At 45.5% G+C, this 15,072-nt stretch overlaps 1 protein-coding gene across 3 annotated transcripts in view; it reads right to left on the bottom strand.

Annotated features, from left to right (window-relative positions):
* The window catches only part of ARMH3 (armadillo like helical domain containing 3), a 120,866-nt gene that overhangs the window by 4,612 nt on the left and 101,182 nt on the right, over positions 1-15,072 (bottom strand). For all 3 annotated transcript variants that reach the window (XR_010832698.1, XM_067000268.1, XM_048060432.2), the window contains one exon: positions 3,125-3,241. Coding sequence is in view for 2 of the 3 variants with exons in the window: in XM_067000268.1 (XP_066856369.1) it covers positions 3,125-3,241 (117 nt within the window). In the remaining variant the exon portion in view is untranslated. The remainder of the gene's footprint in view (positions 1-3,124; positions 3,242-15,072) is intronic.

A 15,072-nucleotide genomic window follows, 5' to 3' on the forward strand; every position in this document is an offset into this window, starting at 1 on the left:
TTAGCAGCTTGGATCACATTTATCCCATTGACTTCAAAGAAGTTGGAAATGCACGAAATGCATCACCTGGAGAACAAGGAGCAAAGGAAAGGATGAATGAATCAGGGGCATTAACTATGGGAGTAAAACATAAATCAGTTCTAGTTTTGTGTCATTATAGCTCGACTGGTGTAACACTGTACAGATACTCCTGTTTTGTAGCAAGCCCCACCAATTAAACCGGTTTCCAATCAACGAGCAGCTCTTAAGAGATTTGTACAATGGGAGGAGGTTTACGCTGACTACTATATCTAATTAAAAGTCAAATTAGTGTAATTTCCCCTGCAGAAATCAATCCCTAATCAGACTATTTTGAGACTCCGCTGAAACCTAACTGCAGACAGAGCGTTTTGGAAAGATGCTGAATCTCTTTCCACGTATTCCTTCACATCCACACCATTCATTCTATCAAAGCAGCGTGGACCTCAAATGACATCCTCAGGGTTTCAAAGAAACTGAAAAAAAAGTGTTAGAAAACTTCCTAACTTCCTTCCTTTAGGTCCTCTCAAAGGCAGCACTACGGGCCAGAAAGCCCAATTGATAAAAACACTCCGCACATCACCTTCCACCACAATGTGGCTGCAGTATTGCAGGCCTTTGAAAGCTTCTTTGAAAAGGGAATGGGAGAAGAAAGCGAGATTTTTTTCTTTGGGATTAACAGGAAAGAGCAGCACAGAGGCAGAGCCAGAGAAGTGAAGCAGTGCATTAGCAAAGCACGTCAAAGGGGTGAGAACAAGATTGCTAAGCATAAAGGAGCCAAGAGAACAGGTTGGGGAAGTTTCTGCTCACCCATTTAATGGGAGCAAAGAGAGATGAAAAGAAGGCTGAAAAGGAAAATGGCTCCTGCATGTAATTCCCCACCGAGAAGGATTTGCTTTAATGCAGTCCCACAGATAGAGAGAGGGATTAGAAAACCAGGCAGAAGCTGGAAAGAATTGTTCGCAAAGGGATCCTGTTCAGGAAGACATGACGGGACCAGGATGAGTCTGGAAACCATAGAGGAAACCTCTAGGCTCCCCATCAGCCCTGCTCCTTTGGCAGAGCTCCTGAAACAAGTTCACTCTGCCCCCTCCATGAAATCCTGCAACTCTCAGCAGTTAAATACAATGCTCTGGGTAAGGGGATATTACCCCACATCAGACCAGCAGCAGAAGCTGAAGACCCAGATGCCTAGCAAAAAGGAAGCCTATTACCTACTTTGAAGAGAACATGGGGAGGACAGGGCAGACCGGGGCCTTTTTGATGAGCTGTTAGAACAACTGATGAAGCCATCAGTTTCTGTGCGCCTAGAGGAAAACCAGCGTGGAGGACAGGAGGCTAGCTGGGTCTGCCGAAGACAAATCGTAACAGATCAGGTTGATTTCCCGCTGTGTTGAGGGCACAGCTGAATGGGATGCAGGGGATTTTCTGTAGCTGTGAGTAAAAAAACATTTAATAGGGTCCCAATTCTCAGGGCACCTACAGAAGTGTGGATTAGACAGTTTCACAACTGGGTCAGTCAGCACGTTTAGACGGTAATTATTTGGGCTTTCATACGCTCTCGAGGAGAAGGTCCCAGGGGTACCTGGACCGGTGATTTTCAGAAGGCAGGACTGGATTATGACGCTAAACTGATCCTTAAATCATACAAAATTTGGAGGAATCGCATGTATCGGAAAAAAAAGAGGCTAGAAATAAAGTAATTTTAGATTAATTGTTTGTAGCTGTGATGATCTTAAGACCGAGAATGTCATTTTAATCAGTTGGCACGATCAGCCTGAGTTTCTGCCAGGCCAAACGGAAAGTGGGGCATGCAGGAAGCAAATCAGTTGTGCGGCCACGAGGCTGGGGAAGGAAAAAGCTGGCCGAGGAGGGCAGGAGCCCATGGGACAGAACAGCTGACAACAGAAACACGAATGTGCCTTATTTCCAGACTACAATAGTGGAAGAAGCCTGTGTCACAGTGAGGCTATCGTCAAATTTCTTTGCGTGTATTCCAGATACATTATCAAATAGCAGGGCAGGAGACAAGAACAGGCACAAAGGAGCAAAGAAAGACAAGAAGTGGTCAGAAATGATTTTTGCCCATATCCTACCCAATGGTAGCACTGCAATGACCTAAAAAACATTAAAAGGTTAAAAAGTATGCTGTGGAAGGAATCAAAAGCAATTCAGGCATGCCTGCTCCAGAGCAGAGTAGACAGAAGGAGGCGTAACCTTCCCAAACTCATGCAGGCTCGTGATGGAGTGGGCAGGCATCAGTTACTCATCAATCAGCAAGGACAGAGCTGGAAGAGAGAATCGATTCTCAAACTGGTAAAAAAAAGCTGCCAGTCAGAGGTCTCTCCTTTTGTTGAACACCGAGGTTGATTCAACAGCAAGGAAAAAGCAGGCTCTCCTCCGAGATACCATCCACTACAAAAACCCTGTCTCCCTGGTGATGCAGCCGTTGGACAAGAAATTGCCATGACCCAAGAGCTATAATGCAGCTCTCTGGAGCAGGGTGAGCAAACTGGTTTGCAGAAGAATACAACTACCAACCCACACTATATGGTCATAGTTTTGTCTTTGCTGCATTATTTTTTTGAGTTTCTTCCTACCATTAGTCCTCTCCTCTGGCAGAAGGGGACATTTCTAGAGAATGCCTTCGCTTTCTTTGCCTGGGAACCCTATTTTCTGAGTGATGGAGGAAAGCAATGTGCAGGCAGGTGTCTGACCAGCATCTCAGCCCCATAGTTTGTGGGCTACCAACAGTGAAAAGACCAATTTGCTCTGTGTGATAAACCCAAGGTGGGAGCAATCAGCTTTTCCACCATGCACACTTACCACCACAAAGCACAGCAGAAGGAAGGGACAGAGACTATTTACTGGCCTGAGCAGTCTGGCGGTTCCTCCCCAGCCATACACTGCAGGGCAGGAAGCTCCAGGGAGGTTTCAGACCAGACGAGACATGCGGCATCTGTTCAGGTTCTATTCCTGCCCCATCTTTGGAGGCAGTCCAGTGGAGTAACTAGGCTGCTCAGCTATACTCCGAATGCCACTGCCGAGGCCATACACAAAAGCTTTGGAACAGGGCTGTTGATTCTGCAGAGTCAAGGCAGCTTACCAGCTCTTTGAAGAAGGCAGCCTCCTTATGCTGCTCCGAGTAGCGCTCGTACTGATCCAGCCCATCCTGCAGTTTCAGGGTCAGCGTGTCATAGTTGGAGCGTACCACTTCCAAAACCTGCCAAAGACAGAAGAGGAGTCAGCATCCACAGACGCCTTAGCATTGGAGGAACAAGGCTGTGACAGAGCACAGCTCTGGCACCTGTTTTTGTAACATGCACGGCTTTAACAGCCAATATTTGGTACACGAATAACAACATGGAGGTGGGCATGAAAACATTCCTAATGCCAGTAAGGAACAGTCCTGAAATTTACAGAATTTCTCCATTCATAACAGTGGATGAGCCCATAACTACGACAACAGCAGCTTCCCAAACACAATTACGTCAGCAGGAGAGGTTGACATGACCTCATTAAATCAAGCAGCTAACTACTGTGCATACACCCAAACGTAACACAGTAGGCACTATATAAACATAGGTTTGCCTGACCCCTAGGTCACAACAATGCTAATTTTGCCAGCACACCACCCTCCTGGCTTAACTAATTACAATTCACAACCTGCTTAAATGTCAGCTTCTACAGCTGCTCAGGTCAGCCTCCGTACAGAGCACTGCACTTCTCTCCTAAAGGGAACAAACTTCTGATAGACACTAAGGTAAGACCAAGCCTGTTACAGGCTCTGGCGTTAGAAATAAGTAGAGACACAAATCCAGGTCTCCCTGCCCAACAGATGCTTTCTTATTGCCTGGCTTTGCTGCAACCAAAGCACTCCAGTTCACATTAAGGCCTTACTCTGCTCCCAGCACTGGGCTCTACTTGTAAATTCACAGTTACGTGTCTCTGTCCTATTGAACTATTCATTTTCCTAACTAGGGAGCACCAAGAGGGACTCCCACACTGCTTTATAGCTTCAGAGCACTGCATGGACAAATTCATTCCTCAAAGCATTTGTAAGATGGTAAGTGACAATAATCTCCCTACCAGGAACCATATAGCTCGGTACTCCTGGGCAAAACATATGCTTGAAACAATTCTCTTAAACACATGAACCTCTTTCCTAGGCTCTTACCACTTGATCTCAGAGCTAAACAGAAGCAGAGGAAGAATAACAACGTCGGAAGTTCGCATTGCAGTAGCTTACACTCACGAAAAGCCTCAGCCAGGAGCACAACATAGGGCACAAGGTGCAAAAGAAGAGTCCCTGTCCCAAAGCATCCATGACTCAGGAGAGATTCTAAGAAAAGCATTGCAGAGGATGCAAGACAGCAAACAGTGACCACGGCAATAAGGAACTCTATCTTCTCCTCTTGTCCTCCCAACAATATAAACACTACCCTCAATTGTCTTTTTAGGCAGCTGGCAGCTCCTGCCCTTTACAGGACTGAAAGGTGTCCTTCCATCTCTTACTCTAGGAATCCTAGGCTTGCTTGGAATCCCTTCAAATGCTTTTCCATGTTTTATTTCCCCAAAACTTTGCATGTAGCAGTTGTACACAAATGGACACTCATGCAAACACCTTCAAGCAGGCTAGTGCCAGGGTCTCACTAAGGCAGAAAACCAAGGGCATCACCCAAACGAGGACTGGGCATAAAAAAGGGGCCCAGAAGTGGTTCCCTGGCGCGATGGTCCCATGGCAGCCTCTTTGTGCAGATCAACCGTCCCCCGGCATTGCAGAGGCAAGCTAGGGATAGGAATCAGTATTTTGCAAGGTTATTTGAGAACAGCCTGTCAGTGACCTGCTGCTGCAAGAGCACGCAGCCTCCTCTCCGGGAGGACTCATTTCCTAATTCTGTTTGTCAGCTCCGCTGGCAGAGAGGAATAACTCCCTGCAGTAACAGCCATCTCCAAATTCAGCCTGGCCCTCTTATTCCTGCCTGCAGAACTTGTGAGAAGCAGCGCAGAGCCAAGAGCAACGATGGAAGAAAGAAGGCTGGGTACAGGAATAATTTACTCTGGGGTGCAACTATCCACTGGAGATGGAGACTGATAGCACAACACACCTTCTGGCAGCTTGCGTGGGTCAAAGGGCTGTCCTCCTGTCAATCCAAGGGAGCCAAATTGACCAAAATTAGTAAAATGCAAGGGAGAAACCCTGTTTAAAGGTGAGGAGTACAACAGGCTTCTCCAGCAGCAATTCAGAGCTTTTACCCCAGCTATCCCCAGCTCTGCATGTGTCCCCTACCAACACACACCCTGTGCTCCCCGTGCCCCTACGTGCAGCGTCACACAGCATGCCCAGACAACGGATGTACGTGCTTCTCCACAAAGCAGCTGCTTTCCTCCTTGCTAGCTCTCCATAGTTCTCTTCAGACACTCAGCAGGGACCTCCTCAAACCCTGGTGAGCAGTAGTAAACCCTGAGGGCAGCGGTGAGCTCTGTAGGCAGCACCCTGTAAACCAGCCCTCCTGTGCCACCTCCGAGAGGCAGCTAACAGCCCCGTTTGATGCTCTAGGAGAAGGACGGGGAAAGGGGCCCAAAAGTCCCTGCTGTGCTACCCACTCCTTATCGTGATCTCTGTAAACCTGAGATCAGCTTATCCCTTTAGCTGCGTATGTTCATAGGCTTCCACTCCTTATCTCTTTTAATTATGAAATAAAACTTAAAAAGAAAGGGTGAGTTAAAAATAAACAGCTTTTCTTCACTGCCTAATAATTTCCCTTTCTAGCTGCTGCTGAAAAAAAATGCTACGTGGGATCTGAGATAAACCCACTCACAGATCATTTCACTTCATATTCCATAATGGATAGGAACTGTTACTGAGATTAGGACCTGCCATCCTTGAGACAATTTCATCTGCTCTTTAAGATGCAGCTGCGAGACAGAGGGGAGGTTAAAGAGCAGCAGAAGGTATTAAAAGCATCTAACATGAAGGTTTGAAAGGCATCAGCTTTCTATCCAGATGACAAATACGCACATCCTCTGTGTAACACAATATTCTCATCCTTTGCCCTTTTTACACCTTCTTTGACTTCTGCTCAGGAAAACTACTGCAAGGATGCTCTTGTACATTAAATGCACAAGAGCTTTATCTGTCAGATAAAAAAGACCTGGGAGAATTTAACTTTGAGACTGAAGCATTCCTTTTTCCAGATCCTGTCCAAGTTGCTTTCCCCAGAGGCCTCCATGGAAGACCAGACATCATTCCCAAGATAGTGAAGTACAAAGAATCCAAGAAGTGAGTGACTTTTAGCTGGCCTCTTCCAGGTGGATCTTAAATGGACATCCAGTTTTAAAATCTCACAAGCAGCTGAGAGACCACCTCAAGTGTCAGGCAAGTAGAGAGGAAAATGGACCGTAGATGACTTCTTAGGAAGTCGCTAAGGAGCTTCTTAACAAGTAACAGGGGAAGATAAGACATGACATCCCTCAGATAGCAAGGATGAAAATGCAGGGCAATTTTTTTTTTTTTATTTTTAAATGCTTTACTGCATCTTTACAAAGGAAAAAAAATAAGCAGAGTCACAAGCTAAATCTTCTTTTAAGACTGATCCCTCTAAGATAGCCTACAAAAAAGCATTATGACAGAAGTGAGCAACTCGGATACGGTGCAATGCAAGATAAATGAAGGCTGCTGAATTCTTTTCCTGCAGCTACCTGTATCAGCCCCAGAGGCTACGTTCTCTCATTTACTCCAATGCAACAAACCAGAAGTCAGTGGAGCTGCACCACTGTAATTTAAAGATAATTTGCCATCAAATTAACCTAGTGCCCCACAACTCCCTCACTGACTGCTTTACAGAAGTGCCAGACAAAAGCTAGCGATTCAGGCCCCCACGTATGTGTATGTGCCCCCAAACCCAGCCTTGCAGGAGCTGCTCTGAACAGGCAGTGCCTTCTGCAGCACTCAGAGGATTTCAGCATTCTCCTGCATCTGTACCTGCCACGTCCCGTCACTCCTCTTCCCAGCGACTGTCACAGCCAACCTGTAACAAGAGGCACCCCCCCGGGTAACACAGCAGGAATCCTGGGGCTGGCTTCCATTGGAGGGGGTGATACAGGGCTCAGCTGTCTGCAGGATCCCGCCCATGCCATATGGCTGCACCCACAGGAACAGGATGATTTATTTCACAGAGTTGTTGGCTCCTTACTTTGCTGCATCCACCAGCATACTGCTTCCTTGCAATCTAGATGGACAGCCCCTGAAGAATCAGTGCATCTTAGCCATAAGCACTGGAACCCATTTGCCCCAGCCCTGAAATTTTCCATTTTCAAAACAGACCGTGCTTTGCTGTACCGTTATTACACACAGACCGCTTCCTTACTGCACCAGGGCTGTTTCTCTGACTGATGCTCAACAAGAGCTGACCTGCTGCACCACCCCAGAAGAGACCAGACCTGGAATGGCCTTTTCTAGGGGAAAGCACAGGATGGTGCACAGCAGTACCTGACCAGGAGAACGCAGCCCCAGTTAGCAGCAAAGCCAGAGCTTCCACTGCTAGGGCAGTTCTCTCTAACGGGCAGCACACAGAATTGGGGCCCATCTCTCTAGCAGGCACACTAATCAGTAACTTTTTAACCTGCAGAATCTTTCCTCACCCACAGCTCTACTGACTTTACAATATCACATCAGAGAACGCCACCAATTTGTGGCGCCCAGCAACAAACCTGGCAGCGTGTTGATTCTGGGGAGCGTGCACAAGTAATGAGAGAAAAACAGGAAAACCAGAAGCAACAAGAAAGCAAGGTGTCTGCACAGTCTTGCTAATCAGAGCAGGAGAGGATAAGAATGCAATCAGTCAGCAGTGCCAGCACCTCGCTAGAGCCTCTCCAGCCTGCAGGATGGTCATTAGCTCCCATGGCACAAAAGCAGCTGGAAGAGAACCAACCGACTGATCTTGCGTTAAGCAAAAGGCCAAAAAAATCCCCAGGTTAAAACATTCTCCCCCCATATCCATGCTCAAAGCCTTGTGGCTTACAAGGATGGGGCTTGGGGGGGGCTCTCCAGGTCAGGCTAGCAAGTCCTCACAGGACGGAGAAGCCGGGTGTGTGTCCCAGCTGTCCCACGCTGGAGGATGGAGCAACCAGTCTATGGGATGGATACGTGCTGGCAATCCCAATGCTACTGCATGGACACAGTATGGGGACACACACACGTGCCTCCTGTCTTCTCTAGGATGTTCTGGGCACTCCACCACCTGAGGGAATTACAGCAATCCCACCTCCAAAACTCAGGCAAAGACCAAAAATACCATGAGCAAACCCAGCAGTTTGTCCCTTCAGCTCGCAGGAAGGAGGCTGTAAGAAAGAGACATTAGGGTTCTCCTTTTCCAGGAAAAAGGAATAGGAATGTGTATTTTATGCTAGAGTCCTCAAAGTGGATTGCTTACCCCAGGTTTAGTATAAACCTTCCCCCCCCCCTACTAATCTGCACAAGCAGCTCATGGTCCCTGAGTGTTTTTCCTAGTGAATTCAACCGCATAGCAACATTTCTCACTGTAATGAAACGGCTGCTGCCACCTGGACTACAAAGAGGCTATTGCCTCTCCATAATAAAGTGCCAGATAATTGACATAAATTTTACAGTAGTATCTTCTAATTAATATGGAAAATCATTTTTTTTTCGTTCCAAATGGCATCACACTTCTCACAGAGCAACTGAAAAGTTGCTGATGCAGGCTAGAATCTCTGCTGGAATTAATCCCCAGAAGCGCCAAAGACAAAGCACATAACTAAATAATTAGAAGTTAAGTAAAAACACACACACACACAGCTGCCGCGTTTCCCACCAGACTCTGCCCAGACCCCTGCCACAATTATCTCCGTCTCCTCTTCCTCCTGCACCGTCTGCAGGAGCCAGGCTCAGAGAGGATGCACACAGGTGCGCTGGAAGCAGCTCCCAGTGCCCATCGTGGGACACGCAGCAGCACAGAGCTTTGGTCTGACCCAGCACTACCTTACCTTTGCAGCTGCCCTGGAGCTAAACGCAGTGCTGGTGCTTCAGCACCACCCTTCGCCCCCAAGGTGATCAAGCCATGGGTAATAATTCCACATTCACGAACGCTAGGAGGAAGAGGAGGAGGAGGAGGATGCTATGACAGTAACAATTCAGATACCTCTGGTATGCCCTACACAGCACACATCCACAGATCCAGAGGATACAGAGTAGATCTGGTGAGCACAGGGGGAAGGACAAAGATCTGGGCATGAGATGCAAGTACATATAGGCATGCTACATGTGCAAGATACGCAGCCTGCTGCCATTCCTGCTCCAGTGCCCCAGATCCCCTACATCAAGCACCTGCTGCCTGTACTACATGCAAGTGAAGGACCCACAGCCACCTCCTGCTGCTGGCTGAGAGCGTACAGCCAACACAGCCCCCACCGGCTCACACAACTGTCACTCTCAGGAGGAAGAAGCAGCCTGTCTAACCTGAGGGCAGGAAAAATTCCTGGAAGGAGGGCTTTTCCAACAGTTAAAAAAAAAAATCAAAAAAATCCAACTAACCCAAAAGATTAAGTGATAGTAACTAAGGGCAAACCTCCCCTCCAAGGTATGAACCAGAACTGCACTGATGCAGGACACATCAGCAATGCTGAGCAGTACGACACAAGAGGTCTGGTCACGTTATAGGACTGCCTATATATATATATAATATCCTTATTATATCCGTTACATATATCCTCTTCTAAGGATCAGTAAGGCTCTCCCAGAAACGGCTGCCATTCTTTGAGCTCTGCTAGCAGAAATTACATCCTGTTTTTGGACAAGAGTTATTTACTCCAGAAATGTCTTCAAATCACAATCTATTAGAAGGCTAAAGGTGTTCAGCTCTATGGGGATATTTCTGAATGCTGTGTGATTTCCAGACTGGTTGGATCAGTGGGTTTTCTCCCGCTGTTAAACAGTGTCAGACAACAATCTATGGAGGATCTGACCTCACGGATACCAAAGCCAAAGCATTACCTAGCTCCACCAAGAGGAAGCTGTAAATGTGCAATGAAGTCCCCACGCCAAGCTCTTGTACATGAATGAACATCCACATACAATGCTGGCATTTCCAAAGCTCACACAGGGAAAAAAGTTAGAGATCATGAACGTAATTACATTAAAAGTTATCAATTAATAAAATAGACACCCTTCAGAGCAGGCTTCTAGACCTAGATGGTGAGATCTGCCAGGAACTGGAAGAGGTCCACTAAGCTTGCCTGTTGTTAGAAATTTTGCGAGGAAGGCAGGCAGCAGACAGGACAATGGCAGGAGCATAAAACCCCGAGATAGATAGATTTGCTATTTTGGAGTTACAGCCCATTTTGGAGTTGTGAACCCTTATCTCCAGCTGGTGGCATTTATGAAAACATTTCTCACTGCTAGGTATGTAAGAGCACTTGCCGTTCTGCCAAGGCTCGAAATGCACTGCAGATAGCTACGGACCGGACCGTTAATTTTTTTATTTCCCCATTGTGCTTACAATTAACTTAAGTGCTGAAATGTGATGGGCTGTTCCAAGGGAAGCTTTTATCTAGCAGCTGCATTCTAGCACAGCAATAAATCAACTGCTGTCACCAGCACATCGGACAAGAAGAAGAGCATCCTTACACTCACTGTGCATGCTACCTGTTCAGCCAAACTGGCTAGCCAGCATGCTGCAAATGAATGCTCTGATTTGTGTACATTTGTTGGTGCAACCCTCCCTTTAGAGGAGGATCTTGTCTCCCTGAACACAGAGAGAAAACAGTCAGCAGCAGCTCTCCAGCACAGCAGGTAACTGACCAAATAAGATCAGTAACCCTGGTGCCCAAAACAAGATAAAAGTTTAAAACTGTTTCTAAGGATGGAAGTTGTGAGCTGCTGCTCCAGCTGAACTGAGAAGCTAGGACACACGAAGCTGTTACAGAAATCGAAGACAGCTACAAGAACCTAAAAAACAGCAGCTGATGATTTTAAGAAAAAGTCAGAAAAAAATATACATATTTCTAGGGACAGCAGGCAGAAAGCATCCTGGCAAATTTTGAAACCAAAATACACAACTTTGGGTTCAGATTGCTTCAGTTAAGTGCTAACAGCATACGTGGTGTACACCAGACAAAGAAGAAGATGAGGAAACTAGTTCTTAATAAAGAAATTAAGATTTCCCTGAAGACAACTGTCTCAGAAATAAGGCTTTCTAGAGAACTGATTAGGACAGGGTATTCCAAAAACACCCTTGCCATTCAAGAGACAAAAGCAAGTGGACTGCTCCAGTTTGAAGGAAACCAAAATCTACTTGTGCATCTACTTGTGCTCAAGGGTAAACAAGTGGGAGGCTTATTCTGGTTATGGTCTAATCAAACATCTACAATTGTGGGAGGTTTCTGGAACTATGTCACCTGCTCCAGGTTCACAAGAATCAGAAAAGGATGCAAGAGAGCTTGTGCTCCTCATGCAGCCACCACTGACTTCTACAGGATATACTGATTACAGACTGACTTAGAAAAAAAGTTCAACAGGAGCCTGACTTGAAGATCAAGATGGATGAAAGGAGAACACAGACACTCCAAAAAGTTATGGAGCTTGCCACACTTATTTTTTTCTGCTTCTTAGAGTAACGAGAGAGAGAAATCTCTATGAATGCTACTAGCATAGCCCAGGGTCTGACACTTGCTGAGAAAAAGTAGATGCTAACCTAGCTCGTGGCTTTTATCTTTTAAATGATCTGAATCTTGCACACTTTATGCAACATGAATAAACTTAATGGAAGCAGCAAAGTTTAAAAGCAATATGGTAAAAAAAAAAAAGCCATAAAACAAGCGGATGCTGTATATTTAAAGCAACTAGGTGACTAAGAACAACGTAAGGACATTCCAGAGAAAAACTCTGCTAGGACTAGGGCAGGAAGGTAGGTATTTGGAGGGGCAGAGCTCAGAAAGATCTGTTCCACAGCTCCTGCTTAAATTTAAGCAATTAGCGGCAACAGAAGGCTAGCTATTAACTGCACAATGAAAGTGATAAAAACGCAATGATTCAGTGGCCTGAGGAGATGCAGTGAGAACGTCAAGGAAGAAGAAAAATAGAACTCACCTGCTTAACAGACCACAAAAGGAAAATGAACTCAAGTCCATTAAGACAGGGAAAACCAGAACTTTTAAATGCAAGCTAGAAGTCTGGAGAGCCAAGAAATCAGATGAGCAAGTAACTCTTTGATTATTTGTGCTAATTTGCAGTTCTACAGTATTTTTTTCCTGAAATAAGGGTGCTTGAATCAATATACAACGTTTAAAACATGGGTTATCAGGCTTATACAGTGACAACACAGTACTCCTGCTTTAGTTTTGTTCTTTCTCTAATAACTTCTAATCCTCTGTTTGCCTTTCTGACGACTGTTGAGCCTTGAGCCAACATTTTCAGACTTATCCCAGTGATTCCCAGAGTCCCTTCCTGCATGGCAATATCTAGCAGACTTTCCTACAGCTTAAAGGCTCTAAGAGCCTTATAAATTCAATCTGCAAAAATTCTTTCTAAAGATATTCCCCAAAAGAAACGGGAGAACTACAGTCAATTGGTTAGCTGCAAATAGCTGCTTTGCCTCTAGGGACAAAAGCTGTAGTAGCAGTGTGCTAGGGGAGCTAGCTAATAAGGAAAGGTGGGCAGTGCCTGGAAGTTTGTGCACAGCTCAACCCGTAGGAAAGTTTTAGCTATTAAAGCTTTTGCAAATCTGGAGTTGGAACAGACAGCTATAAGCTGCCAGATGGTCCTTATAAAGAGAAAATCCTGTAGTAAAAAGGGAACTTCAGTTGCAAAACGTGTGCTCTAAGGCTGCAATTCCAAAATTGGTTTAAGACAGTTTAAGTGCAGGCTACCTAAACTGCACTACAGAGTCTACAGTTCTTCCTTCAAAGGCACTTATTTCAGAGTTAAGGCATTCTGATGTGCAGCTCAGAAGCGTCTTCATTGAGTATACAAATACTGAGAGTGCTAAATGACCAGGTACAATGCTGACATCAGAAGTAACTGAGGAGGCAGGGAAGAACAGACCTCTTGACTATCCCCTAGAAATTGTAGCTGTGCAAGTTAAGTTTATAAGAATTATGACAGCCATGAGATTCCTACAAAGGAGACAGGCTCAAGTCTGTCCCGATCAAGCGACTCCTCAATCCCAGACACACTCTTGGTTCCTACTCTAATCTGTATTGCACAGCTGGGAGAAAAGGAAGGGAAAAGTTTCTGATGACGACAGAAATAAGAGAACCAAATAATTTCTGATATGACATGCTGGAAGAGAAAAGCTTGTTGACGTTTTAATTTGCTAAATTATCCCCTTTTGTGCTGCTGGAATGGGCCATTCATTTTAAACTCCATCTGGGCAATGACCAGAGCTGAAACGGAATGAGCTTGTTTATGCTTGGAAGCATTCATGGCCACCATAGAAAAGGTCTTTTGCCTATAAAAAAAAAAAATAACAGAAGAATCACAGAGCTGCTTAAAGTTGATTGCTAAATTAATTTGGAAGGAGCATTTGAATGGTTAGTGAGACAGCTGGAAATACAGAGGTCACTACCCAAGACCATCACTTGCAAGGCATTTAAGATGCTAAACTTAGTGGGCTGAGATTCTTCCTGACTGAAATGGAGATGTGGAAGATAGCAGTTAGCAAGATGAATCTGAGGGGGAGCAGAGACTTGGGCATGGACCATACATAGAAAATAGGTCTGAGGTTTCTCAAAAATAAAACGTCTGCTGCTTCTTACTGTCCTTCTCAGGGAAAGAAGCCTGTGTGCACTCTTTGAAATAAACACAAAGGCACCCAAAGTTGCTGACTCCCTGTTATTTCTAGCCATTTCTCCTTATACCTAGCAGAAGCAATCAGGGCCCAAGATAATAGCTATGTCTCTCAAAAAGGATTCCTGCCACAGTAAAGTGGCATCTTGCAATCCAAAGATATTTGGAGGACAAAAAAGGCTTGCGTGCCTGTGAACTTAGCGTTTATCCCTACAACATTTGTTCTTTAAATCAAACCTACTAATTCACCAGCTTTCTCGCAATTCAGAGACTCCCAGCAAGTGCCCCAAAACACCACAGAGGACATATCCCTTCAGAACATTTGGCTGACAAGAGGCTGAAAAGACGCCTCTTACCTCTACGAGAGTGACCGTGCTATCTCCACAGAGGTTTAGATGCTGCATGGACAGAAAGGACGTGAGACAAAAGGGGAGGTTTATTGCTAACAGACCAGATAAGATTATTGTGTTGGCTGTACGCCCGTCATTGATGTATATGGGAAAGGTGACTTGTGCTGGCACTGAACCCACTCTCTCCAAAGAATGAGGAGAACAAAACTTAGGCTTCTTTTCCAAAGCACCTTTTGCTGTTGAATCCTCAAGCTGAGCTAATTGGTACGCAGAGCAGCAAGCTGAAGAACTACCTGTCCATAATGCCTGCCCTCTGAATCAAAAAGCACGTACCCCTTGCTGTCACTGCTCTCAACTGAACGTGCCGGCTGTAGGGATGGGATGTATTTGTACAGCACTACAGAAGGCTTAGCCAAAAGTAATGCTATTCTCTCGTGGGGGCAAGGAGTTGATCACCAAGACTTCCACTTTCTCTCTAAATTTCTTTTACTGTATTCCTGGATAAGTTCCTATAGGATCTATAAGGGAAATATCTCCACGGTAATTTCTGCAGTGCTTGGAGGACACCATTGTTCTACAGCCTAAAAACCCCTGTGTGAGGATTTAGTACTCCCAAGAGCCTCTTGGACATCAAACGTTTTCAAAGCTATTAGCTCTGATGGGTTTTTGAATAAGGCTCAGGGAAGCCACTTGCTTGGAATTTCTCACAAGGAAAAAGGTAGCTCTGACCTGGCAGGATAAAAATTGCTGAGAAGGAGGAGGAGGAAGAAAGCCCACACAGCCCACGTTCTCCACAAGCGAGGAAATGAGATTTGATTTACTCCGTGATTCTGAGGTGTGTTCAATTTCAGCTTGAATTTCCACTGCATAAAATTCAGCTTGGCTGAGCAACGTCCCCAT

This window comes from Anser cygnoides, chromosome 7 (assembly GCF_040182565.1).
Source record: "Anser cygnoides isolate HZ-2024a breed goose chromosome 7, Taihu_goose_T2T_genome, whole genome shotgun sequence".
In the NCBI taxonomy this organism is placed as follows: Eukaryota; Metazoa; Chordata; class Aves; order Anseriformes; family Anatidae; genus Anser; species Anser cygnoides.